Below are 25,063 nucleotides of genomic sequence, written 5' to 3' on the forward strand. Positions count from 1 at the left end.
GATAGTCTATGATTCTATGAAAATCTCCCACTTCTCAGTAACAATTTCTATTCTCTAGTAAGAGCATCCTCCTGTTACAGTGGCACCTTTATAATCCCAGAGGCTGTCTCTGTGGAAACACTCCATTTGCCTGGGTTTGTAAAGACAAGACATTTTTTGTAGGCTGAACCTTGCCATAGTAGCTCTCAGCCTGAACATGGGGGCCACCAGGGTAAGTTCAATCGCTTGTGGGGTTTCTGAGTCAGAGGAGCCCCTCAAAATGACAGCTTGGGATCCAAAGGGCTTCTTCTTCAGGGGTTGTTCATTCTCTTTTAATTGGGTTTTGTAAAAAGCATAGAAAGGAGCCTGCTGCCGAGAAAAAAGTAGCGAGTAATTGCTTAAGCTGTCAATAGAGCAGAAGGAAGCCACCAGTGCCGAACAAATGAAGGGAATATTGGAGTCTCCCACTCCACCGAGGGAGAGAATGTTGGTACCACCCCATCTATACTCCCTTGTAACGCACAACTTTGCCAACAATTAGTCCTCAGTGCAGATCCATTATTTTATCCATTTCAACAATTATTATAATTTTGCTAAATTAAAAAAAAAAGATTATTTTGCTTTAAAAGTGAAAGGAAAGTGCACCTATGCTGTAATTTGAAATGGATCCAGAGTCAGATTTACCGAGGATTTTTTGCTGTTTTTTTATTTTGTTTTCACCTGGTTTCAGAGGACATGGGCAATGGCCAGATTTACACTAGTCCTCACAGCTGCAGGTCCTGAAGCTGGTAAGTGCCTGGGCCATATTTCAGTGCTAGTTTTCAGTCTGCAACTGAAGAATGTAGTCTTTAAAAAGCAAATGAAGTATGGATTATTAATCACACACACACAGCATTTTTTTCTTCCAAAAAACTCAATTGAAGATGTATTCAAGTTGGAGCTGGGAAGTTCCCAGGGTTCACAGTGCAGAGTTGAAGCCCAGTGGGATTCTCTGATATTTCCACCCATCCTCAATGGGGTGGTGTGGGAGACATTTCCTGATTATAGGTCCATATTGTGGCCTGCAAAAGGAAAATCTATTTTAGAGTCAGGGAACTCATTGATCACTCTGTGGCTTGTGTGGTATCTTTCTGACCAGCTGATCAATTTAAAAATAAACCCTTTATTAAGACTGGAAACTATGTACAGAAGTCAAGTAATGAAACTTCCTATTATTCTCTGGCTGCACCCTAGGACTGCCCTTTCCTGGGCTTCTTTGTTTCTGCTCCCAGCAGAAAGTTTGTCACAAGAAACTCCAAGACTGCATGAAGAGCATCCAAGGAATTGTGGCATCTCTACACTTCCTGGAGGACCCACTCTAAAGCACAGGGTGAAAAACTGTCTCCTCCAAAAACCTGCAGGCGATTTAGAATGCACAAGGAGAGCTCAAGGATCTCGGTGAATCTGTGCAGGACGAGGGCCTTTGTGAAGAGTCACGGTGGCTCTGCACTGCTCCCAAGGCCACATCTTCCTTGGCTGAGGTGGAGTCAGGGGAGTTCTGGACGTAGTGTTGTAGCAGGCATCTTCTTGCAAGCTGGAACCATGCCCCTCGTGGCTAGTAAAATGAAGCAGGGAGATACCGAATCTGATGCTGGTTGAGATAGTTAATATCAGTTTTCCTTCAAAAGAGAATTAGGACCCCGCTCAAGAAAATGTTTCCTGGAGTACAAAACATACACGACTGTGGTCCCATCAGTGTGCAGATGACAGCAGCTGTATGTCTATTTTAATCAAACCCAGACGATGCACTATCTTTCCCGGTTGCCTAGCCATGACAGGAAGTGGATGAGAGGAAACTAGCTGACACTTCACCCAGGGAAGAGAGAGGTGATTGGGAAAAGCATCTACAGTGTATGACATGGTTGGTTTCTGCCCCTGTGACTGAAAGGGTTTGCCCATCCCTTGTCAATCAAGTTTGAAGTTGAGGGATATTCCTGGATCCTCCATTGTTTCTGGAGCCTGAGTTCTGCTCAGTGGCCAGAGATGGTCTTTTTAATGAGCTAGGGACAACAGCTGAAACCATTTCTCCTTGATGTTGGCCTCGGCAGTTATCCATACCTTTGTGAACTCCTGATTAGATTACTAGACTGTACTCTATGCACTGAAGACCACTCCTCAAAATCGCTGCTGTTGCAAATGGGAAAAAATTCCAATTAAGTCAATGCAGCAGCACCCATTTACACCAGCAGAGAATTTGTCCCCATTATGGCAATGTGCAGGCTACCCCTGGAGATCATTTGGAAGAAATCTGAGGCCCGCTGCTTAGCAGGAATGGCCACAAGGAGCACATTACACCACAGTTTCAACTATTGCATGGGGTTCCAAGTGCAATTCAGCACACTAATATTCTATTTAGGTACTTATATAGCCCCCATCACTGAAGTATATCAATGCTTCCCATGTATGTCAAAATAGAATGAGTAACAATCTCTATCTATATTTGTTTACAGTTTTATGTTCACATGTGTAAGAGCGGGTGTTGTGCTTGGGCCCCTGTGTGCGTGGGAGGAGAAAGTGCAGAAAAGCTAAGATGAAGAAACCAGGTTTACATTTAGTTCTGAAAGTGGTGAGACTGGTGGTCACTGTTATCTCTGGCAGCAGATAGGCTGTATCTGAATATCCTCTCTCCTGCATTGAGGAGTCTGCCCCGACTGGGCGATGGTTTTATTGTTCTGGTGGGACGCAGCTGTCTTAGGATGTCACCATGGTCATTGAGGGAGAGGTGTTTCTCAGGTAGTTGGAGCCAATCCCATGCAGTGCTCTGAATATGAGGACAGAGAGTTTGAGCTGCACTCTATATTCAGTGGGGAACTAATTCAGAGGGCAGAACACTGAGGTAATGTGCTCACCGCATCCTGTGTTGCTAAACATGCAGGCTGCTGTTTGTACCATTTGGAGCTTTTTCAGGATGTGTGGCTTCATTCCTAGAGATAATGAGTTGTAATAATCAAGGCTGGAAATCATGAATGCATCCATCACCATGGCCTCATCTGTGCCCAATAGGATGAAGAGCAATGTTTTGGCCAGTTGCATTTGGAACTGGGTGTTCTTTGCCATCACGGCTATTTGGGCATGTAGCATCCTGAAAGACCCCACAGCTACAGACTGACACATCATCCTGGTGCTCTGCTGTCAGCACTGGCTCCTCTTGTAAAAATCAGTATTCTAGTTGGCTTATTGGAATATAGTGTATGACCCTTTGCCTGGTTATTGCTGAAATATGGGACAAAGAGCCTCTTGTGTTAACTTGATACTGGATGGGGGACATAAGGAACTGAATAAGGGTTGTCTCTTAAGATAAGGGACAGTAGTCACCCTATTACAAGCAATTATTTATTTATATTTGTATTGTTTTTAGCACAGTAGCCTGGCCTGGAATCAGGGTCAAGGCCTCATGGTGGTGGGCACTATAGAGAGATAATAAATGCAGTCCCTACCCCCAAAGAGCTTGCAACGTAGAGTCCTGATTCTTGCAAGTTGGTATCCTTGGGGCTTCCCAGGCCCACATGTGGTGGGTCAAATTGCAGGATCAGGGCCTAAGGCTCCCAATGTACAGATCCTGCAAACACCTCATCACGTATAACTTTGCTCAGGGGAGGGTGAGTGTACTCGCCTGAGCAAAGTCACATAGGTGTCTAAAAAGAAAAGGAGTACTTGTGGCACCTTAGAGACTAACCAATTTATTTGAGCATAAGCTTTCGTGAGCTACAGCTCACTTCATCGGATGCATACTGTGGAAAGTGCAGAAGTATTACCAGCAGGAGAGTGGGTTTGTGTGTGTGTGGGGGGTGTATGTGTGTGTGTGAGAAAACCTGGATTTGTGCTGGAAATGGCCCACCTTGATTATCATACACATTGTAAGGAGAGTGGTCACTTTAGAAAAGCTATTACCAGCAGTAGGGTGGGGGGAGGTATTTTTTCATGCTTTGTGTGCATATAAAAAGATCTTCTACACTTTCCACAGTATGCATCCGATGAAGTGAGCTGTAGCTCACGAAAGCTCATGCTCAAATAAATTGGTTAGTCTCTAAGGTGCCACAAGTACTCCTTTTCTTCTTGCGGATACAGACTAACAGGCTGTTACTCTGAAACAGGCGTCTAAGAGTCTGCAGGATCAGGGCCATAACAGCTCACGAAGGACACCCGGCAGGCGGCTCTTACGGACTGTGGACAAGAAACGCGCCGTGCACATTGCGGCAGCGGCTGGACGCAGCCGAGAGCCTGATGCCAGCCGCGGGGGGCGATTTGCCTGGCAGGGGCTGGAGCCTGTCTTGGCGTTTGTAAGTGGGCTTCAGGGGTCGCATAAACGCGCTGTCAGTTTCACTGGCGGCCCAGGGGGCAAATCCCGAGCGGAGCCGAGCTCCTGCCGGCACCAGCGGCCGCTCAGCGCCTCTCGGGACGAGCCCCTGGCGCTGCCCTCCCGGCGGGGGCTTGGCTGCCGTGAGCGGAACCTTTGTGCGGCGGAACTGAGTTGCAGCGGCCGCAGTTTCCTGCCCGGCCTGGAATCCCGCGTGCTCCGCAGCGGGGCCGGGCTGGGCCCTGCTGCGCGGCGGCTCTGCGGGGCCGCGATGGCCGCGGGGCCGACCGAGCTGGAGCTGTTTCGCCGCCGCTGGCGGGCCGAGCTGGCCGAGGCCCGCCCGGGGAAGAAGCGGCGGCGGGCGGCCGAGCCCGGGGGGAGCCCGAGCTGCCGGGAGCCCGTCTCCGGCTGGAGCAGCTGCGGGGGGGTCCCGCCGGCCGCGCCGCGGGAAGGCGGCGGCGAGGAGCGGCGGGAGGCCGGGTACTTCGCACTGGCCCGGAGCCTGCTGGACGGGAAGGGCCCGGGGGCCCGCAGCCGCCGCCGCCACCCCCGCCCGGGCCCCCCGCCGCCCGCCGCCGAGCCCGAGGGCGGCGGAGACAACGACCTGCTGGGGCAGCTCATCCGGGACCTGGTACGGGGCCGCCCCGCCCGCCCCCTCCCCACCGCCCCCCGCCGGCCCGCTCCCCCCGCTTCTCTGCTGGGGTTTCACCGGGGGCTGGTACCGCCGGGTCCTGCCCGGGACTCCCTGTGCGGGGTGCGATGCCGGGGCCTCTGGCACACTCCCTGCGCTGGCCTCTGCCGGAGCTGCCCAGGCTCCTTCCCTCTCATTTCTTCCCCCTCCTGCTGCCAGCCCAGACACCTAGGTCCTCTCGGCTCCAGGCGCTCCCAGGGCCGAGTGTGGGCCAGGCTGCTCCTGGGCAGACACGAGGATTTTGTCTTTCTTTCTATGCCAGAAACTTTCGTAAAAGGTCATGTGATAACACTACTTTAAAAGCAGCTTGTTGGTTTGAGTCACCTCAGTTTTGCCCTCTGGCTTTAGAAAAGGCCTGCTATATATTTTAATTTTGTCTCCTGTGTACACAATAGCTCAATTCTGTACCTATCTTCAGAAATTAATAATTCACAGGAAGTAGAACTATACAGTTCTGTTTTTCCCCTTATTGATTTGGTGTAGCTGGTGTGGGGGTTAGTTTATGTCAGTCAAAAAAATTTGTCGTTACGTAGGACCCCATAAACAGACTGGACTTGCTGTGTCTGGTGTTGCTTGTTGGCCATTTTGTTATTGATAGCCTATGAAAGTTTATTTTAAAAATTTAATCTTTAACTTTAAAATATGTTCAACTTCATGAAAGTGGTAAGGATACACTTACATGAAAAAAATCACCTTGAGTCACTATCATGTAGTTGGAACTGTGCAAGTGGACCCTTGTATCTTGTTTGATGTTCCGTTGACTTTAGTGGGACTGTGCATTAGTGCACTTATAAGATCAAGGCCCAGATCTTTAAATTAGGTCCTGAAATGATAACCCCCCTCACCATAATGTTGGATCCATAGTCAGGGGGTGGGGAAAAGGAAGAACAATAACAAGAAATATTCTCTTCTGAACCCCTCGTCGCTCCACTCAAAAGGATAAAAGATTACCTTTTGGTGCAGAACTGACTTAATACCCCAGATTAAAATTCTAGTCACTTGGGAATTGCTTGTTCCTTTAAAACAGAGATACCCATGCTCGCTCTCTCTCCCTCTGAATCCTAGAAGCACTTGACCAATGACCAGGATCGCTACTAAAACAAAACTGTATATGGCTAGGAATTACTGTTGTTTACTCGCCTTTAATAACAACATTTGAAAAAGCATTATACTTGAACCATTTCTCTTTGGTGGGATTAGGAAGACCAGTGTGTAAATACTTTTGATTGTAACTTCTGAGTTTTCAGTTGCTCTAAGCCTATTTTACCATGGTTTCGGAATACATGGTCTCTTTATAGCAGTTTTTCTTTAACACCAAAAAGTTTGCTCCTTAGTGTTATGATGAGGTTGCAGTTTAACCTTTTTCTGTTAAATAAAATCTAATCTTTTCACTCAAGATAGTGGATGCTTAATTAGTTTGCCTGCACTAAGTATCTTGCTAAACTGTATCTCAGTGGAGAAGATTTCCGGTTGCCAAGAAACCAATATTAATTGTATAAATGAAGCCGTTAATTTGAAAGGAGTCCTAATTACAGCTCTGAACAAGTTAAAAGCTATTTTGATAAGTCCTTCTTGTGCTTTATCTGCATGAGAGATTTTATTTACGGTGTGGGAGAAATTAGGGAAAAAAGCATTTGCTTCTTACTAACTTAGCTATGACTAATTATTCTTTTATTTAAAAAAATAAAAAAAGAGCAGATTATACTTCTGACAACTAGGCACAAATTAATCTATTTACAGAATTAGTGCTCCATTAGCACACAGGAGTGCAAATCCCTCTCAGAGGGGATGGCAGTATTAGAGTTTTGGATTCATTCCAGTAGACGGACCAGTGCTGATTTAACATTACATTGTTCCTTTATGGGTTTTGTTTCATGTGCTATGTTGAGCTCTCTCCTAGTGACAGATTATTGGGGATTTTGACCATATGTACTGTTGAACATGTACTCTGCTTGGCATCAGATATTAGGAACTAACAGTTGTGCTATTTGTCACTGTAAAGGTGATTTCCCCCCTGCCCCCCTTGCATTGCAGTAATTAAGTCCCTGTCTGATCTCTGACCCTGATGTTACAATGTGACCATAAATACACACTTTAGACCTAAAATTTTTTTGGCTGTACTCAGTTGGACTTCATTGGGGCGGGGGAGGTGGGAAGCACTACTCTAAGTAATCCCAACATTATCCATTTTACTATTTTTTGTTCTGTATTTCCTTTGTCAGGGCTGCAGAGGGCACGGACTTGAATGAGGAATTGGCAAGGATGGGGGTGATCTAGTATGAAGTGGAGGTGGTGAGGCAAGCTGTGCACTGCAGCCGTACTGTAGAGCAGACGTAGCTGAAGAATCAGAATATGCCTGACTTTGGCAGAGATGATGAATAAATGGGATGTATTTTGTTAGTTACATGTCAGTAGTTATTTTAAGTGTGAGATGTTATGAAGATGTGTGAGAATCTTGAAGTGTTTGAGATGTAGGCATTATAGGAACTCAAAAAAAAAAAATCAGATCAAAATTTCAGAAGGAGTAGGTTTTCTTGAATGCTACGAATGTGCGAAGTCTGCCATTATAACAACTTGAAACATATCTGGAAATTTCAGTGAGGATCTGCTTGTGTGTTAAGCATGAAGACTGAAGTTGAGAGTTGTGATTGGAAATAAGGCAATTTAATCTTGCTTTAGCCGCAAATCTCAGTGCGACCTTATGTGTAGAATTATGCCTTCATAATACAGTAGCTGCAGCATGTAGAGGGATTTCTATTGTTTGCTTATACAGGAAGTAACTGATAAAGAAAAAAAGAGGATTTTTTTTGGTAGCAAGATCTGATTTGTGGTATTTATTCAAATTTAAAAGAATTATTGTTTTAACATTTTTTCTGATAGGAAATGGATACTTTCAGACATGCAGAAAACCATAGAGCAGCAGTTCTCAACCAGGGGTTTGAGGCCCCTGTGGGGGGGCGGGGGGGTCACGAGCAGGCTTCAGAGGGTCTGCCAGGCAGGGCTGGCATTAGACTCACTGGGGCCCAGGGCAGAAAGCCGAAGCCCCGCTACCTAGGGCTGAAACCGAAGGTTGAGCAACTTAGTGGTGTTGGACCCTAAGCAATTGCCCACCTTGCTACCCCCTAATGCCGGCCCTGTCTTTTATATGCAGAAAACCAGTTGTAGTACAGGTGGGCCATGGAGTTTTTATAGCATGTTGAGGGTGGGGAGTCGGGCTCAAAAAGAAAATGGTTGAGAATCCCTGCCATAGAGTATAATCTCATTTTGATCTATTAAGTGAATGAAGATGTTAGGACACTACATTTTTTGCACACTGTAGTTAAAACTCTTAAGTGAATGAACGTGTAGAGCATATATGCTTTTAAAGTGCATTCATTTTAGACTCGACAGTGAAGTTTTGAAGGTTGTTTTGTTAGAAACTTAAATGTCCTGTCTTCAAGACCCCTCTGTTTTAAAACGAATGTACATGAATGTCAGCTCTCTGTTATTTCATGGCTTTTATTATTCAACTATAAGCAAACAAAAGACTGAAAAGTTCTAATTTCTGAGCATTAACAAATGACAAGGAAAATGTGTCCTATTGGCCTGCTCACTGAAACCAGTATAATCAAATGAGTACAAAAAGGAAACATTGCTCAGGTAGACTAAGATTTGTGTTTTGTTACTGTTTATAACCCTTTCTTCTGACCAGAAACTCCCAGTGAATCATCTAGATAGCCCTTATTTCTCTCTTGCCTGAGAGAGATGTTCCCAAATGGAGCTAATGTGACTTACCTGATCTGACTGATAAGATGAGAATAGCTCTGCACCTTCATGCAGGTGTGACTACCCAACATTCTGGTATAGCAGGGTTGTAGGATGGAAGAGCAGAGAAGGTCGGTCTGATTTTAGTTACAACATCAAGAGTACATATGATCTCTCCTTTATTTTACTGTGAGGATATTACTGCCTTGCCACTAACAATGTGGAATTTATTCATGCATTAGAAAAAGTCTAACAATTTATTTCCCTTTTTCTTCTCAGAATGAAATAAATGAGGTTCCTTTCTTTGATATCCAGCTGCCTTATGAACTGGCATTAAAAATTTTTCAGTACCTGGGAAGGACTGAGCTGGGCAGATGTGCTCAGGTAAGAACTATCCAAGTTGCTTGTCTCATCCCACGTAAGATCAGCATTGGTGCTCACCGTGATGCATTTCTGCTATTACACTGTGCAGCAGCCCTAAATGAAATTTTCCTCCACCAGAGACTTAATTTATAATTCTTCACATATTAAGACATACCCCAAAAGCTGAAAATTGAAAGCAGTATTAAATGGACTTGATTTATAGTTTGCTTCAGTGTAGTTAACTGAAATGTTAAAGGTTTGATAACAGCTCTAAAGGGACAGCATGAAAACTTAAGACCAAACGAAATGTTTGTTTGGATTTTCATTTCCAGTCAGTATAGTTGTTTATAAACAAATGAGCATTTTCTTTGTTTGTGTTTCAAACACAAACAATGTAGCACTGAGAACCTGGAAATGAAACTGACTTAAAATTGATTTCCTTGTTGAAGCTGATATATAGAAAGTAAACAAACAGGATAAAATGGAATCTTAACAATTGTCACTTTTAGTAATTAGTAACCTAACCTAGGGTGAAGATATTTGTTTGATTTTTTTTTTTTTTTTTTTATTTATTCCCCCCCTTCAAATTTACCCTGTTCCTTTGAGGGATTGTAAACAGGTACTGTTACCAGTCTGTTCTCAGAGAGAGCTCATATACTATGTATATAGTAGTTCAAACTCATCTCCTTCCTGAGGTTTGGTTTTATTAACCCAGAAATTAAGAATAATACTACATAAAGTTACCTTGGCTGCCCCTAGGGTTTCCACCCTAAGACTGTTCAGTCCACACCCTTGATCCTCTCTCCAGGGAGCCACTGTTGCCTCCTTTCCAACTAGATTGAATAATGAGCCACCTGCTTCACTGAATCACCAGAACCCACTTAACAAATGCCAGTTATCTTGGGGAATGTTAATAGGGTCGGGTGTTTCGGGCATTCACTCCCAGCCTATTTTATGGACACTGTGGGATGTTTTTGGGCCCGGCGTTTAGGATTTCTGTCGCAACGTCATGTAATCACACAAAATCCAATCAAAACAGCCTTTTGGGGGTGGACTTAAACATCCTCTGAAGTGTTTGTAACAGCAATAAAGAAGCATTATATTAGTACACAACTACCAAAGAGTAAAACTGGCTAGCTGAATTAAATACAAATAGTTATCAATTAGCGTGAATGATTAAATTAGACATTTAACATTTTTTCAGTTTGAATAATCTATGATGTTATGCAAGTAAGGATAGCTATTGTTTAAAAGTTTTAACTTGACCATGTCCCTTAAAAACAACAAAAAAGTACCATTAGAAGAAAAAGATTTCCTCTTGCAAGCGTTCTGCAAGAAAAGTTTGAGGCATTACTTTATACTAATTTGCTCTGTAGGAGGCCATGAAGCTTTCACATCTGCTCCTGTTTCTGTCAGCCATCCTATTAAAAATGGAACTGGGCTGCATTTCAGAGTGGATTGCAAGTAGGCTGGAATAATTTTTCTGCAGCCGTGACCAATTTACTTTGCAGCATAGTAGTACTTGGTAGTGTTAGCTACCAAAAGGGCTATCTTGTTAGCGAATCTTCCTTTTTTAAAATTTATTTATTTATTTATTTTTTATTCAAAGCCCATTTTTATGCTTTTTAGCAGCTAGACAGAAGGTAAATGTAAGATGTGCAAAACATTCTTGGAAAAAGACGGTGGATGTTATGTAGTGGCTGACAGCTGAGCAAAGGTCCGGTATTTTTCAGGGCTTTCAGAATGAGATGAACATCCAATGCTTTAGTGCAGAACTGGCTGCTTTTAAGTGTTCAACTGAAAAGCAAAGCAATAAAAATAAATACCATTTTCATTTTTCTCTTGGTAATTGTTGTTTTGAAAAAAACTCCACCCTCTTCTGTTAAATGGAATGCCCTGCTGCTTTACAGTGTTTCGTAGAAAGGTTTTTTGTTTTTGTTTTTGTTTTTATTAAGGTGCCTTGGGAGTTTCGTGAAATTGGGCCAGTTAGTGGAAATGGCATCATGAACTATGCAAGTGCCTTTAGAGAAAACCTGTTTGCTTAATTCTTTATGCCAAATTGGTAACTGACTAACAGTAAAGTAGCCTGACTGCTGAGTGTCTTTGAGATGTAATCACACCACAGACTGCTTGGGAGAACTTGAATTTTATCCTGATTTCCCTCTCCTCCCCTATCCTCCTTTCTTTCCCACAGCTGCTCTTTGATTTCTTAGAATTAATGCTGTGAAAGGCAAAGGTCTCTGTGTGCTGTTTTAGACACCATAAGGTCATGTGCATCATGTAAATTAATGGTGTCATCGGTTCCTGAACTATTATGGGTTCACTGAGGTTGTGAAGTATCCATATTGGCATGTGCTGGACAGCTGTTCTTTTCTGGTACATGGTGGCAGCTGCATTTTGAGAAGTCACAAAACCTGTCTGTTTTTCCTCATATTGGTAGTGGATAGGAATGAGAAGAGTGAGGCACTTGGGAAGCTACACATGTGGCAGAATTTTAAACAGTTTTTTAGAAAGTATAATATGGAGGGCCTGATTCTACAGATGTTTGCGAGTACTCTAACTCATGCAATAGTTCCCACTGACTTCCCTGCATTTGCAGGATCAGGCATTGTCTGAAAACGGTGGGACAGTGCGTCTTGTCTGTGTTCTATAAAATGCTGTGTGAACTTTTGGTACTATCTAAATATTTTATTGTTACTAATAAGACAGCGTTAGTCACTTGCACTCTGTGGTGGAAATGCTCCTGTGTGATGTGTATTAAAAGCTGCAGCTAGAATAGCGTTGTTTTGTTTGTAAATATGTTGGTGCGTGATATGATCTAAGTATGTTTATCATTAATGTCATGCTTTTCATCTTCAGAGTGACTTAGAAACACTAATCAATCTAAGTGTGTATATTTAAGGCTGTCACTGGAGGAACTGACTCTTGTATTTCAAGAATAACAGGTCCTGTGAGACAAGAATTTTCAGCTGCATGGTTTTGTCACTGATGGAGTTATTAACCTGAATAACTGAGAACCATCTCAAGTTGTTTAATAATGCTTTGTATGGGATATATAAAAAGCCACATATGGTTTGATGTCGTCTCTTAACTTTTTCACATACAGTTCTGAAGCATGGATGGATGAGACTTACCTCTTTTCTTATGTTCAATGAGCTAAACTCAAGCCAGTCAATAGGATGAGAGAGGAAGTAGAGAAGCAGATGGACAGAGATTTCCTGAACTTGGTGTTTGGAGGGAACTGATAACTCTTTTGTTAATAACAAAAGTAGTCTTAGCAGCTCTTGATGAAATTATTAGCATTTAGGCCAAATTCTGCACTACATTAGAGCTTATACTTTCCCATTGAAGTCCCTAGGATTCATCCTGGGGTGTACATTTGTAATAACTTAGTGCAGTTTGGTGGTGGAAGGGAGGAATAGGTATTTGTTCAGTGGGATTTTGGTCAGTCAGAACAAGAAAATAAAGTCTGAAATCTGATGGAAGGAGTCCTATAGATCTTATTAAAATATGCAAATAGCTTTAAATTAGGTAAAATTTCTAAATTTATGAACACCACTTTCATGCTCGGCTGTATGTAAGGAAGACGTAGTGATGCCCCTGTGTGGATCTGAGGGGAAACAGAATTTTCTCTATGGAGACTGGTAAGAAGTCTGATGTGATGTGATAAAAAGATAATGGTGACGTTAAAGGCAAAATAAAAAGAATAGTTTCTAGATGCAGGGTAAGCCATGCAAGACGTTAATGTTGATAAGCTTTGGAGATTTACATAATACAGACTTGGAAAATAATTATGGTCCCAATTTATTTTTTAACGAGAGTTTTGAGTGCTTCGACTGAGCTCTTTGGCTAGCCGTTAGCAAGCAGGTTGTGAGCATGTGTGCGTGTACACAAAAAAAGCCATGTTTTTTTGGCTCCCAAGGCCTCACCTGAAATTCTAACTGAAGCTGCGCTAATAAATCTGATTTCAGCCAATAGCTGGTTTTTAATGCTGCAGCTCGCAGTGGTGTTGTGAAGTGAAATGCTTGAGACACTTTTATTAGAGACTTCTTGCAGCTGAGGCTCGCTCGGTGGGGCTTTTACTAGGGATTGTCGTGCCAGTTTTGGTGCATTAAGGAAAGGCTGCGTTAGACATCCTTTGGAAATGCATGCTTGTAAACTGGCAAGACTCAATGTAATTTGATTAAAAAAATCGTAAGATAGGATTTCTTTCCCCCCCTTTGAATGTTTGTTCATGAAAGGTAAAATGATGCTATAATTAGTTCTAATGTTTTTTACTCTGTTGTTTAAAACCAGCTTAAAAACTTGAAACTGGAAATGTCTCAACAAATTTTGCCCATTTTGGCAACACACACATTTTTTTCCCTCTTTCTTTCTTCCATGTATTGGTAACAGGGCAGAAGTTGGCATGGCTTGATTTTGTTTACTTCTCTGTTTGTGCACAAGCCTGCCTCATCAATGTCAGCAGAAATGCATTCCAGCTAAAGAGACAGAGAGGTTCGTTTCCGATCCGCAGTGTTTGCCCAGAGTCTTAACTTCTGCAGAACAGCTGCTTTTTTGTCTGTGCCAGCAAAAAATGGTAGCTTTTGTCTTTGTCTAGGAACAGTGTGTCAATTTGTATTACTTTCCAATAACTGGAATTGAAAGGAGATTTTCCCACTGGATTAGAACAGTTTTTTTAAAGTTTTGGCATCATTTTGATTCTCCTGAGCTACATGACCGTGTCCCTTCAGGGATGGAAATGATGATGGTCATTGAAGTCCTTGGTTTTTAGTTTTAAGACCAATATAGTCAGGGAAAGCGTACTACAGATTTCCTCACTTCTAAGTGAATAACTGTAATCCAGATCTCTGTCTTGTCCAGTGATGAAAACTAATTCAACGTATGTGGTCAGTTTGGACTGAGGTCTAGAGTAACTAAAGAGAACAGTAGCTGTGCTGGAGGTGGGTACCCAGTCCAAGAAAGAGAAGCTTTCACAGCTGCTGACCCTGAACAGCCCTGCAGGCTATGCAGCCATAGAGACTGATCTCTCTTCCCAGGGCTTACTCCCCACTCAGTCATGGTTGCATAACTCTTCAAATGTCATTACATAGCTATTCCTTTTCCAGTTCCCTACCCAAATTGCAGTCTGCTTGTCACAGAGGGGTGCATGTTAAACGCTCTTCCCCTTAGAGAAATTATGTCCCCATCTTGTAATACACTTACAAATTTCTCTAATGGAATTTCAATTTGAAAAGGCCTTTTTAAAAAAAAAAAAAAAAAGAGAGAGAGACTAAGAAGCAAGTTACAATAAAGCTGCTAGGATTTTCTGGCCACAGCAGAGTTTGTTAATTGATCCTACTTCTCTGCACTTCAGTGCAAGCAACACATAGCAGCAGTTAATATTATGGCACATGTTGCATTGGTGAAGTCTAGCTATTCATGTTTTGCAGTGGAGACCTGGTGACTCCATTTTTGCCACCAAATATGTAGTTAATGTCTCAAACTGCAGTTTGGTGTTTCTGGCTGTTTGATTCTTATGAGCAAAAATATAACTGTATTTCTATAAAGCATATTTGTTTTCAGTCTGGACATCCTCGTTCTTATCTGGTATATTCGATGATTGGCAGTGCGCTGCACTGGTGTGGACTGTACGCCCTAAATTCTGGGTTACTTGGTATATGACGCTTAGAAGTGAGATGCAACCTTAGGATTGAAAACAGGCTTATCACTGATCTCATTGACAATAGCATCTCTCACATGGAGCTATTTCACTGTTCTCTTTCATGCAAGAATTGTAGAGCAATCACTGCTTAAAGTGTTTTTTTCCTTTGAATCTTTAAAAATGGTAATTCTAGGCACACTTCATTTGTTGAAGCAATTCCTTCTGAAATAGACAGCAACTTGAGGCTCCTTTAAAAATTTAGTTTAATACTTCATTCTTATTGATGCACACTGTAATGCAATATTTTATATCTCATTGCTGTCACATTCCTAATCAGTCATTGTCAGCAGGGCTTTAGAGGGGTGATGCTGACATCAGAGTTATCTTTAGCCTATAAATGTGAAAATACAATTGTGAACATGAATTTATGTGGAATCTTTAATGCTACCTACCACCTCTCTTCCCACTAGAATTTTAAAAGGGCATGTTGTCACAAAGGTAGGGCAAAATAAATGCATTGATTTGGATGACAGTTGGGCCTGGATATTTACCTGATCTGATATTTATTTCATTTCTGTATGCTTTTAGGTGAGCAGGACATGGAAAGTACTTGCAGAAGATGAAGTGCTTTGGTACAGATTGTGCCAACAGGAAGGGTACTTGCCTGATGCCAGCATCTCTGATTGTTCCTGCTGGAAACTTGCTCTTCAAGACTGCCATGTCAAAGAGCGCACGTTAAGAACCAATTGGAAGGTAAAATGAGAGGAGTTTTGAAAACAGTACTCAGTGATGACCATGTAGAAACGATATAACACACTCAAACCAGTCATTCTACTGCTAGTGAAATGTGAGCCTCTTATTGCAGTCTTTTTTTGCCAATAAGAAGATGAAGGCAGTGCAGGGTTAAATGATCCCTCCTCTCAGCTGTTGGTGGCTTGCTTGCCTGTCTTGCTTTCACTTTGAAAATGTGCTCTGACACTGGACCATAGCTCCTGTGCCCTCTATTCATGTAATCATCACTTAAAGACCCAGTCCTTCAGTCCTTGCTCTTGGGACGAGTCCCCACTGGAATCAGTCTATGCATGTGGTTCCGTACCCTTCTCCAGCCCATCCCAATTCACCTCTTAATTTGATGAGAGAGAGATGCTTTTAGTCTGTAGCAGTCTACAGCTGTCTCTTTCATAGTAAAGCAGTGTCATTCTTCTTCTTATTGAGAGAATACATGGGGAAGTAGAGACTCTGAAATGTATAGGAGATGAGCAGATACTGGATGGCTGTTCTTTCCTCTGACCTCCACTAAAATGGGCAGTGTAACTTCTTGACCCATAAAAAAGCATTAGGAAGGCCTGGGCTTCTAGGAGAAGCTGGTGTTAGATGAACCTATTACAGAAACAACAGTGTATCCCTGTATTTCTGTGCAGAACCGCATCGGTGCTGTGAGCCAGCTGCAGTATGAGTTGGGTAAAGTTTTGTGTGATGTGCATTCTTGTGATGGAGTTGCCATTGCTGGGTAAGTATGAAATTGTTTAATGTTTGTATAGTCTTCCTCATTGTGAGCTCTTGCGTGCTGTATCTTGGCTAATTCACAAGCAAATCCAGATTGACAGAATAGGGAGAAGTTACGTTTTCCAGCAGCTCTTTTCCAGTTGAGATGTACTGTCACCAAGATGAAAGACTGTTGTAATTCTCTACTGCAAGTTCTCTTAGAAGTGACACTTAAATTAAAAAAGTTGACAGTTAAAAGTTTTCCCAACTGAAAGAGTTAGCAATCTGAGACGGGTAAGACTGACTAAGGCTTTGCTTTTGCGTGTTTTTAGCTGCACCAATATAAACACATAGTGTAGATGAGTTGCACTGGTGTAAAAAGTTACTTGAGGGTAAGCTGCACCAGAAGTCACTTTTTACATCAGTGCAGCTTTCCTTGGGGAGTCACTTTTTACACCAGTGCAGTGCATCTGAGCTACAGTATTGCTAAAAAAAAAACCCTCCCCTAAAATACCTCAGCCCACCCACCCCCTCCTCAAAAATACAAACAAACAAAAACCAAAGAAACCGCCCACCCAAACAACAACCAAAAAACAATGTTGGCAAGCTCAAATAGGAGACAGTGTGGGGACCACAAGTGAAGGAAGAGAGTGGAAGGAGATTGCTGGATTTTAAGGAGAGACAAGTGTAGGAGACTTCTATGTGCAGCAGGGTGCATGATAGTCAATAATTTTTTTTTTTTTTAAAAGTACCCAATATTGAGAGAAGGAAATGAAGAAAGGAAAGAGGGTTGGGAGAAGTGTTGGGAACAAGATAGGTTTAGTTAAATCAAACTAGTGAAAGCAGTACGAGCCTCTAATGCAGATACACTAGGGTGACTTTTCTAGTATAGACAAGGCATAAGAGACAGAATTAAAGAGTTAAGGATGTGTAAGACCTTGAAGGTGAGAACAAATGTTTAGTTGGATGTAGTAAAAAAAGGTGAATGGATTCAAGGGAGAATGATGTAATGTAAGTGGCGAGAGAGGAAGATAACTGCAGCCGTGATTTTTGGAATAAACTGTAGTGGAGAGAGTTGTGAATGAAATGGGAGGCCAGAGAGGAAGGGGTTATGGTGACTAAGACATGGACAAGGCTTTCAGTAGTGAGGATAGAAACAAACAGACTGAAATTAAAAGAATGGACTGGCATCTTAATATTCAACAGGAAGAAGCAACATGATTTAGCAGGAGCTGGGATGTTGAGGGAGGAAAGAACTTACTTTCCTTGTTTGTTATTGCTGTGCCTATTTTGAAATGATCACTGCAATATTTAGATAAATTGAAAGGTTGTCTAGTTTCATTGTAATTTCTGTATGTACCTTTGCATCTTCTGATTAAATACAACTATTTATATTGCACTGGTACCTGGAATGTGTACAGTGCAGAACAGACCTATATGAAAATAGTACTGCAGTTTTTGTTACTTCTCAGATACAACTCTTCCTGAATTACAGGAGAGATTCTTGTGTTTCCTACAGGAAAGAGTATTCCAGCGGAACTATTTTTCTTTACTTCTGGAAGCACTTCATTGTTATGATGTAACCTTATTTAAGATGCAGACCTAAAGACTTAGTTTTCAGGAATTTCATTAATATTTGATTCTTCCAGCTTTATTGGCACTCCTGTTTATTCTGCTATAATTATTTATCTGTACAGTACTCTGAAAGTGTTTCTGATTCTTAGAACATCCCAGACTTGCTGGTGAGATTACCCTGACTATCTCAATGGATGTATGATTTTAAATTTACACTAGTTATATTTCACAGGTTTTGTAATTATTGTCCCTTTAGAAGAAGTCACACTGGTAAATAGAAATGATGTTGTGGGAATAGTTAGAGGACACCATTAAACTGTCTTAGTGCCGTAGTACATCAATGTATGACGTTTTATGGCAACACTTCATGTTAATGGTACATTTATGTACAGTGGGACTAGAGAAAAATGCCTAAAAATGACACCCCACATACCAAATACTTCAACTGGTTATAATAAAGGTTGCTCCAGATCAGCGGAGTATGAAGGACTCTTACAAAATTCCCATGCAAGATGAAATATCTTTGAATTGTATGGCTGTGCGTGTGAGCTGAGATCTAAATCAGAAGGCAATGAGTGGAAAGCCGATGTTACGCAAATGCTTATCAGGTCCCTCTTCTGCTTGGGGTTGTCCTTCTTTTCATGGATTTAAAGCCCTCCCCACCCCCGTTTCTATTTGTATGTTCCCTTTTGTAGCCTATTCCTTAGTTTTTCTTCTTTTCTTAACGTAGTCATTTTTATTTAATGTCATGATGTTTGTTCCTTTGCAGTCACTTCAACGGTTGTGAGTCTGTCACTAGCAAAGTGGCTGTGTTCCTATTAGCAGGCCCAATATATTCTGTGATCCCACGTGTCATAAATATAAAGGGAAGGGTAAACACCTTTAAATCCCTCCTGGCCAGAGGAAAAACCCTTTCACCTGTAAAGGGTTAAGAAGCTAAGATACCCTCCCTGGCACCTGACCAAAATGACCAATGAGGAGACAAGATATTTTCAAAGCCAGGGAGGGAGGGAACAAAGGGTTCTCTCTGTCTGTGTGTTGCTTTTGTGGGGACCAGAGCAGAAATGCAGGTCAGAACTCCTGTAAAGAGTTAATAAACAATCTAGTTAGATATGCATTAGATTCTGTTTTGTTTAAATGGCTGATAAAATAAGTTGTGCTGAATGGAATGGATATTCCTGTTTTTGTGTTTTTTTTGTAACTTAAGGTTTTGCCTAGAGGGATCCTCTATGTTTTGAATCTGATTACCCTGTTAGGTATTTACCATCCTGATTTTACAGAGGTGATTCTTTTACTTTAGTTAAAATTCTTCTTTTAAGAACCTGATTACTTTTTGTTCACTGTTCTTAAGATGCAAGGGTTTGGGTCTGTGTTCACCTGTGCAAATTGGTGAGGATTTTTATCAAGCCTTCCCCAGGAAAGGGGGTGTGGGGATTTTGGGGGGAAAGACGTTTCCAAGTGGGCTCTTCCCCTGTTGTTTTTGTTAGACGCTTCGTGGTGTCAGCAATAAGGTCCGGGGCAAAAGGTAAAATAGTTTGTACCTTGGGGAAGTTTTAACCTAAGCTGGTAAAAATAAGCTTAGGGGGTTTTTCATGCAGGTCCCCACATCTGTACCCTAGAGTTCAGAGTGGGGAAGGAACCTTGACACCACGGTTGCAGAATTTGCTGTGAACCCACTGCTTGCTGAGCTACTGTGTTCCAAAGTTTATGCTGTCTTTCTGTCTTTCTTTCTACGTGCCTGTTTGGAAGGTTTTCTTCACAACCATAAGCAATAGAAATTGAGTGTAAACTGATGTAGTTATACTGTCCGCAAACAGCCTGTTTACTACTTGCCCTTCACTCTTATTTGGAATGTAAGCTACCTGAGAACATCCCTTTAAATTGCCACACACACAAGTGTATTCCAGATATCTGATACAGGGGTGGCCAACCTGAGCCTGAGAAGGAGCCAGAATTTACGGATGAACATTGCCAAAGAGCCACAGTAATATGTCAGCAGCCCCCCATCCGCTGCCCCCAGCCCCTCCTGCCCACTGGCACCCAGCCAATCAGTGCCTCCCTCTCCCTCTCCATGCCTCCCACCTGCCACAATCAGCTATTTTGCAGTGCGCAGGAGGCTCTGGTGGGGAGCGGGGAGGAACAAGGGCATGGCAGGCTCAGGGCAGGGGGCGGGAAGGGGTGGAGTGATGGCATGACCTGGGGCAGAGCAGGGGGTTGAGCAGTGAGCACCCCGCAGCACATTGGAAAGTTGGCATCTCTAGCTCCAGCCCCGGAGTCCCCTATTAACCTCCGAAGAGCCGTGTGCGGCTCCAGAGCCACAGGTTAGCCACCCCTGAATTCGAATACAATTTTCCAGAAGAGAAGATGCATCTGGCATTCTACCAATGACATTCAAGTTTTGATTCTTTCAAGATAGCACAAAATTTCATACCATCCTAAAACTGCCCAGCTGTTTTTAAGAATTGTTATTTAAACAAGACTACTGGTACTGCTTTCACAACCTGTAATCATGTTTGCCATTTATACGGTGTGTTCAGCTTCAAGTCTGTGGCATTTTTTCCCAAGTATCTTGTCTTTGTGCTCTCCTGCTCTTTTAAAACAGGGGGTCTGTGGAGCTTACAGTTCCCAGTTCCTTCTGTCTGAGTTTTAAGAAGTTTTATTTCAGAAGGTCTGTCCCCAAGTATATTGATATTTTCAGATTTTATTTTTCTTACTTTTTTAATAGCAGTGTTTCTATTTAAATGTTTAGACAGACAAGGTGGGTGAGGTAATCTTTATTGGACCAACTTCTGTTCATAAAAAGGCAAGCTTTCAAGCTTAGACACCATCGTCTTCAGTAATAGTAGGAATAAAAACAAGACATACCTACAAAAAAGTAGCTGAAACTTACAAGCTGCTAACTATATAAGAAAATACCTTACCATCCTCACGTGATGAACAGAAGTACCTAAATATGCAGCTTTAATTGAAATGGGTGGTTCTTGGATTCCAAACATTAAAAAACCTCAAAAAAACCCTTTATAGTATTGTGGTTAATGGCGTCACATCTTTCAGATTTATAAGTCATAAAACTATAATGAATCCAGTGATCAATATTTAGCTGTTGCATCCTAGTAGTTTAATAGCTGAGGTTAACAGAAGTCAATTTACTTCTGGGTGTAAATATTAGTAATCTTTTACATTTAATGATTGTGTCTCCAGCCCTGCAAACACTTATGCTTAGCATTACACATGTGAATTGAATGGGACTCATCATGTCCCTAAAGTTCAGCATGTGAGTAACTGTCCACAGGATTGGGACCTTAAAGATTATTTTTTATAATCGTAAAACTAATTTTGTAATTAGTGGCATTTGAATCAATATTTTATTGCTTTGGAAACAGTGGCACTTAGCACGCTAAATGTTATAGCGTCATTTTATGGCTCAGCTTCATCACCCCTCTGGAAGAAATAAATACAAACTCTAGATGCTTCACTATACTGTCTCTTATATGGCAGAAAAATGGAATAGTACAGCTCTTTAATTTGCCATAGAGGGTTTTTAAATTTGTCTGAAAAGGAACGTGAAAAGGTTATAGACAAACAATTCTAAGAGGGTGACTTACCACTGTTACCCTGAATTGTGTTTTGCAAACTTTATTGTTAACCTGCCTAAACTAGTTCAGGAGTATGCAGTCATTTGGAACCAAGTAGGTTGAGACATTGTCTTCCTGCTTCCTGTAAGGAAGCAAAATATGAACAGATTGGAACTCACTTTTGTATAGGGAAACCCATAATTTATCTTCCTGCCTTCCACGTTCTCTCCATCCTGTTGCCAATACCCAAACCAGAAGATGGCACAATATCAAGGACTGATTTAGCACAGCTTGAGCTGTGGGTTGAAGGAGGCTGCTAAGATTTCTTCTTTCTAAAAGAACCTTGCATTTATGGCTTTATCAGATAATTCAGTCTGGCCTGTGTGTGGAGCATCTTGTGTTTATCATTAAAATTTTATCTAGTGGTTACGATGCTTGTTTTCTGGGTCAGACCTTGAATTCCTTTTCATTTGAGACAGTGATGTTTGTGGTTACCTCACTCCCAATCAATGTTGTATACACCAGCCTTTCTACAGTTACTTGTCTCAAAGGATCCACTTAAAGAGACGCTGGCCTTTCAGCCACCCCCAGTGTGTCTCTTGAATATAATTGGAGTTTTTGTTAAAATGTAAAGGTCAAAACTGACCTAAGCAGTAGCTTATCTGTATATGTGTATCTTATAAATTGGCATGGAAAATGTTTCACAATTTCTGAATACATTAGTTTTCAATATATGTTTGACTGTTATGCAGTAAATATATGTAGCACACCTGAGTTCTGCAGCAGTTCTTTCCTCCATCATTACAGTATTCTAAAAATATCCATCACGATCATCTAAGCTAATGTATACCTGCACGGTAATCTCTGCATTAATCTCCTTTGCTAGTATTGACATACCCTATTGGATATTGTAGTCAGTTGTTACTCACTCCATTTTGCTATCACAATGAATCCCTGAAGCACAAAAACTCAAAGCCCTACTTGACAAGTTATTTGGGGTTCATTAGATTATGAGCTGTTTCTAGGTAAAGGATCCTGCCAGTATCGCAGAGCTCTGCTCTGGTAGTACAACAGCAGTTGTTTTATTGCTGCCTGATAGACTATATGTGGGATGCTTAGGTGCAGGCATCCTTGAACTGTGTTGCAGGCTCCTTTCAACTTTCATATCTATATTAATACTCACTTTGCTGTGGTGTCTGCCTCCTTTGTCCTTCCACACATACCCACACAAAGCCCACCAACAAAGAAAACTCCCTGATCATCCTCTTATTAAGGATTTTTTTTTCCCCTCTGTGCAGCATGACACCATATCTGTGGAAATAGTACTGTCTTTGCCATTGGATTTGCTGTTGTACATATTTTTGAAAACTTTACACGTCAAGTCCATAAACAGTGAGACCACTTTTCCAACAACTGGGAAGGGAAGAGATGAGGCCTCTGATGTTTAAATTTCTTTGTGTCGGAGAAGGGATGGTAGAAATGTTTTCTCTGGTGAGGGTTACACATACTTGTGTGTGGAGAGTTAAAGACATTTGAGGACTTCAATAGCTCAGACATAGGTGAGAGGTTTTTCGCAGGAGAGGGTGGGTGAGATTCTGTGGCCTGCGTTGTGCAGGAGGTCGGACTAGATGATCATAATGGTCCCTTCTGAGCTTAGTATCTATTACTTCACGTTGCGTGGCACAAAGTTTAACCAGGAGTGTGACGTATGGAGTCCCTGCATTACATGCAGCATAGGCTGGGTTAGTGTCCAAAGGCCACCCAACATCCTGGAGTCGTTCTTTATTTTTAGTTATGAGCAACAAACATAACTCTTAGCCTGAGCTGGTTATTTCTAGGGTTTGTTCCTGCAGGACATCCTGTCTCACCTCTTAGCTTGTTTGTTGGTGGGAGTGGTGGAGGGATGCTCTGTTTTTATCCTCGTATCTGCTCTGCTCTAATTTTTGGTTTTGCTTTAATGTTCAATAGATGCCTCTCAGAATGTATATTGGTAGCTAGTCGCACCTTAACTGAAGGGCAGATATGTATGAAAACATAACAAAGATGTTTCTCCAAAATATTTAGTCATTAAATTTGAATATATATTAACAAACAAAAGTTTCAAACTCACTAAAATCCCTTCCCCTTTTAATTGCTCAATTTTCACTCTCTACACTTGTGATGTCACCATTTCAGTAATTCTTTTTCAGATGGGGCAGGGTATGAATGCAACCCCTGCCTCCCCCCCCACCCCCCGCCCCGAAAACAAACAAAAACCCCAGAAAGGAGACATTTAATAGACCAAGAAACCTTTCAAGTCTTTGTCACTAATGATAAAGAAACAAAAATGGCCCAACTTTAATATTGTTTCTTTTTGCGGGTCACCTTTCAAAGGGTTGAAAACAAATGACATCACAAGTTCAGATAGGATTACAAAACATGCAAGGTAGTTCAGGTTACAAGTGTATTCACTTCACTGCCACCTAGTGAAAAAGAGCCTTTCAGGTGAAACTGGCAGGAGAAACCTGAGACTGGCTCTTTGTAGAAGCTCCCACTCACTCCACTTTGCCTGACCATTAAGCTACTGCTTTACCCAAAGCTTTTATCAGATTCCAAGGAGTGCATGGCTGTTTTGAACGGCAGTGATGTCTAATATTCCCAGATCTGCAACAGTTTACTTCATTTTGTAAGGCCCAATTTTCTGCTGGGGCTAGATTAGTTTGTCCTGGCTTTAAAATTACATTAAATAAAAAGCGCATTCATATATTTCATTTTAAAGTTATAATAACCTTATACCTTCTGGGCTGTTACAAATGTTGCCTTTTCAATTAGTACTTTCTCCTCTTACCTAGCATGTTAAAAATTTGCATATCTTGCTGATGTAAGAACACATTACTTCATATCTTCTTAAACCAAGCTATCGTGTCTCTCTTGTCCCCAACTGAAGTCTGAGCAATTATTGTATGTTTCTTACATTGTATTTTTGTCTCCTTTTGAAACTATTATGCGGAAGTACCAACAGCCCTGCTCAGTGATACTGTGGCAGTGAGGTGAATACCAGCTATGGTTTCAGTGGCTTTGCGGCAGTCCAGCACTGTTAATTAAATTGGTTGTCAGGGTACTTTCTTATTCATGCCAAGCAAAGATTATACTGAAGTAGAAAACTCACATCATTTTAAAAAAAATCCTGTTTCTCCTTGGATTTAAGGGAGGAATTATAATCAAATTTTTAGAATTAAATTCGCTGTAAAATATTTTTTATAAGGACAGATTGCTGGCTTTGAACAAGAAATGTCCTGGATGCTATTTAACACTTCTGTTTGTTCCAGTTGCCTTGGGATATGAGCTGCATGCACTTAATAAATTGACTGAAAAGTTGTTTAATATTAGTAGTGTTTGTAAATATTTCTGCATGCTCTTTTGAAATGCTACTTTGATACATCCAGTACAGATTCTCAACAAAAGAACTCCGTGCCTTCTCCAACAGCATGTCATCAGGTGTTATTAGCCCCTGTTTTCTAGGGGTTGGAGCAAAGTGATGCCCACAATTAATTTGCTGGGTACAAAGTCGCACACACTCTGATGCCAAAATGGTCCATACTTACCGTTTGGCTGTACACTGAGACATCTGTCTTGACTAATAATAAGCCATTCAAAACTAAGTGTGGGATGGAATTGTGGACATTAAAAAT

The 25,063-nt window shown here is 41.7% G+C and overlaps 1 protein-coding gene across 2 annotated transcripts in view; it reads left to right on the plus strand.

The window, feature by feature from the left end:
* The first annotated feature begins 4,535 nt into the window (after positions 1-4,535).
* The window catches only part of FBXW8 (F-box and WD repeat domain containing 8), a 62,443-nt gene continuing 41,915 nt past the window's right edge, over positions 4,536-25,063 (plus strand). Inside the window, exons 1-4 of one of the 2 annotated variants that reach the window (XM_037878468.2) lie at positions 4,536-4,946; positions 9,030-9,134; positions 15,346-15,510; positions 16,179-16,267. In XM_037878468.2, coding sequence (XP_037734396.1) covers positions 4,587-4,946; positions 9,030-9,134; positions 15,346-15,510; positions 16,179-16,267 — 719 coding nt within the window. In that variant the 5' untranslated portion in view covers positions 4,536-4,586. The remainder of the gene's footprint in view (positions 4,947-9,029; positions 9,135-15,345; positions 15,511-16,178; positions 16,268-25,063) is intronic. The other variant, XM_037878469.2, reaches the window with a different exon arrangement.

This window comes from Chelonia mydas, chromosome 15 (genome assembly GCF_015237465.2).
Source record: "Chelonia mydas isolate rCheMyd1 chromosome 15, rCheMyd1.pri.v2, whole genome shotgun sequence".
In the NCBI taxonomy this organism is placed as follows: domain Eukaryota; kingdom Metazoa; phylum Chordata; order Testudines; family Cheloniidae; genus Chelonia; species Chelonia mydas.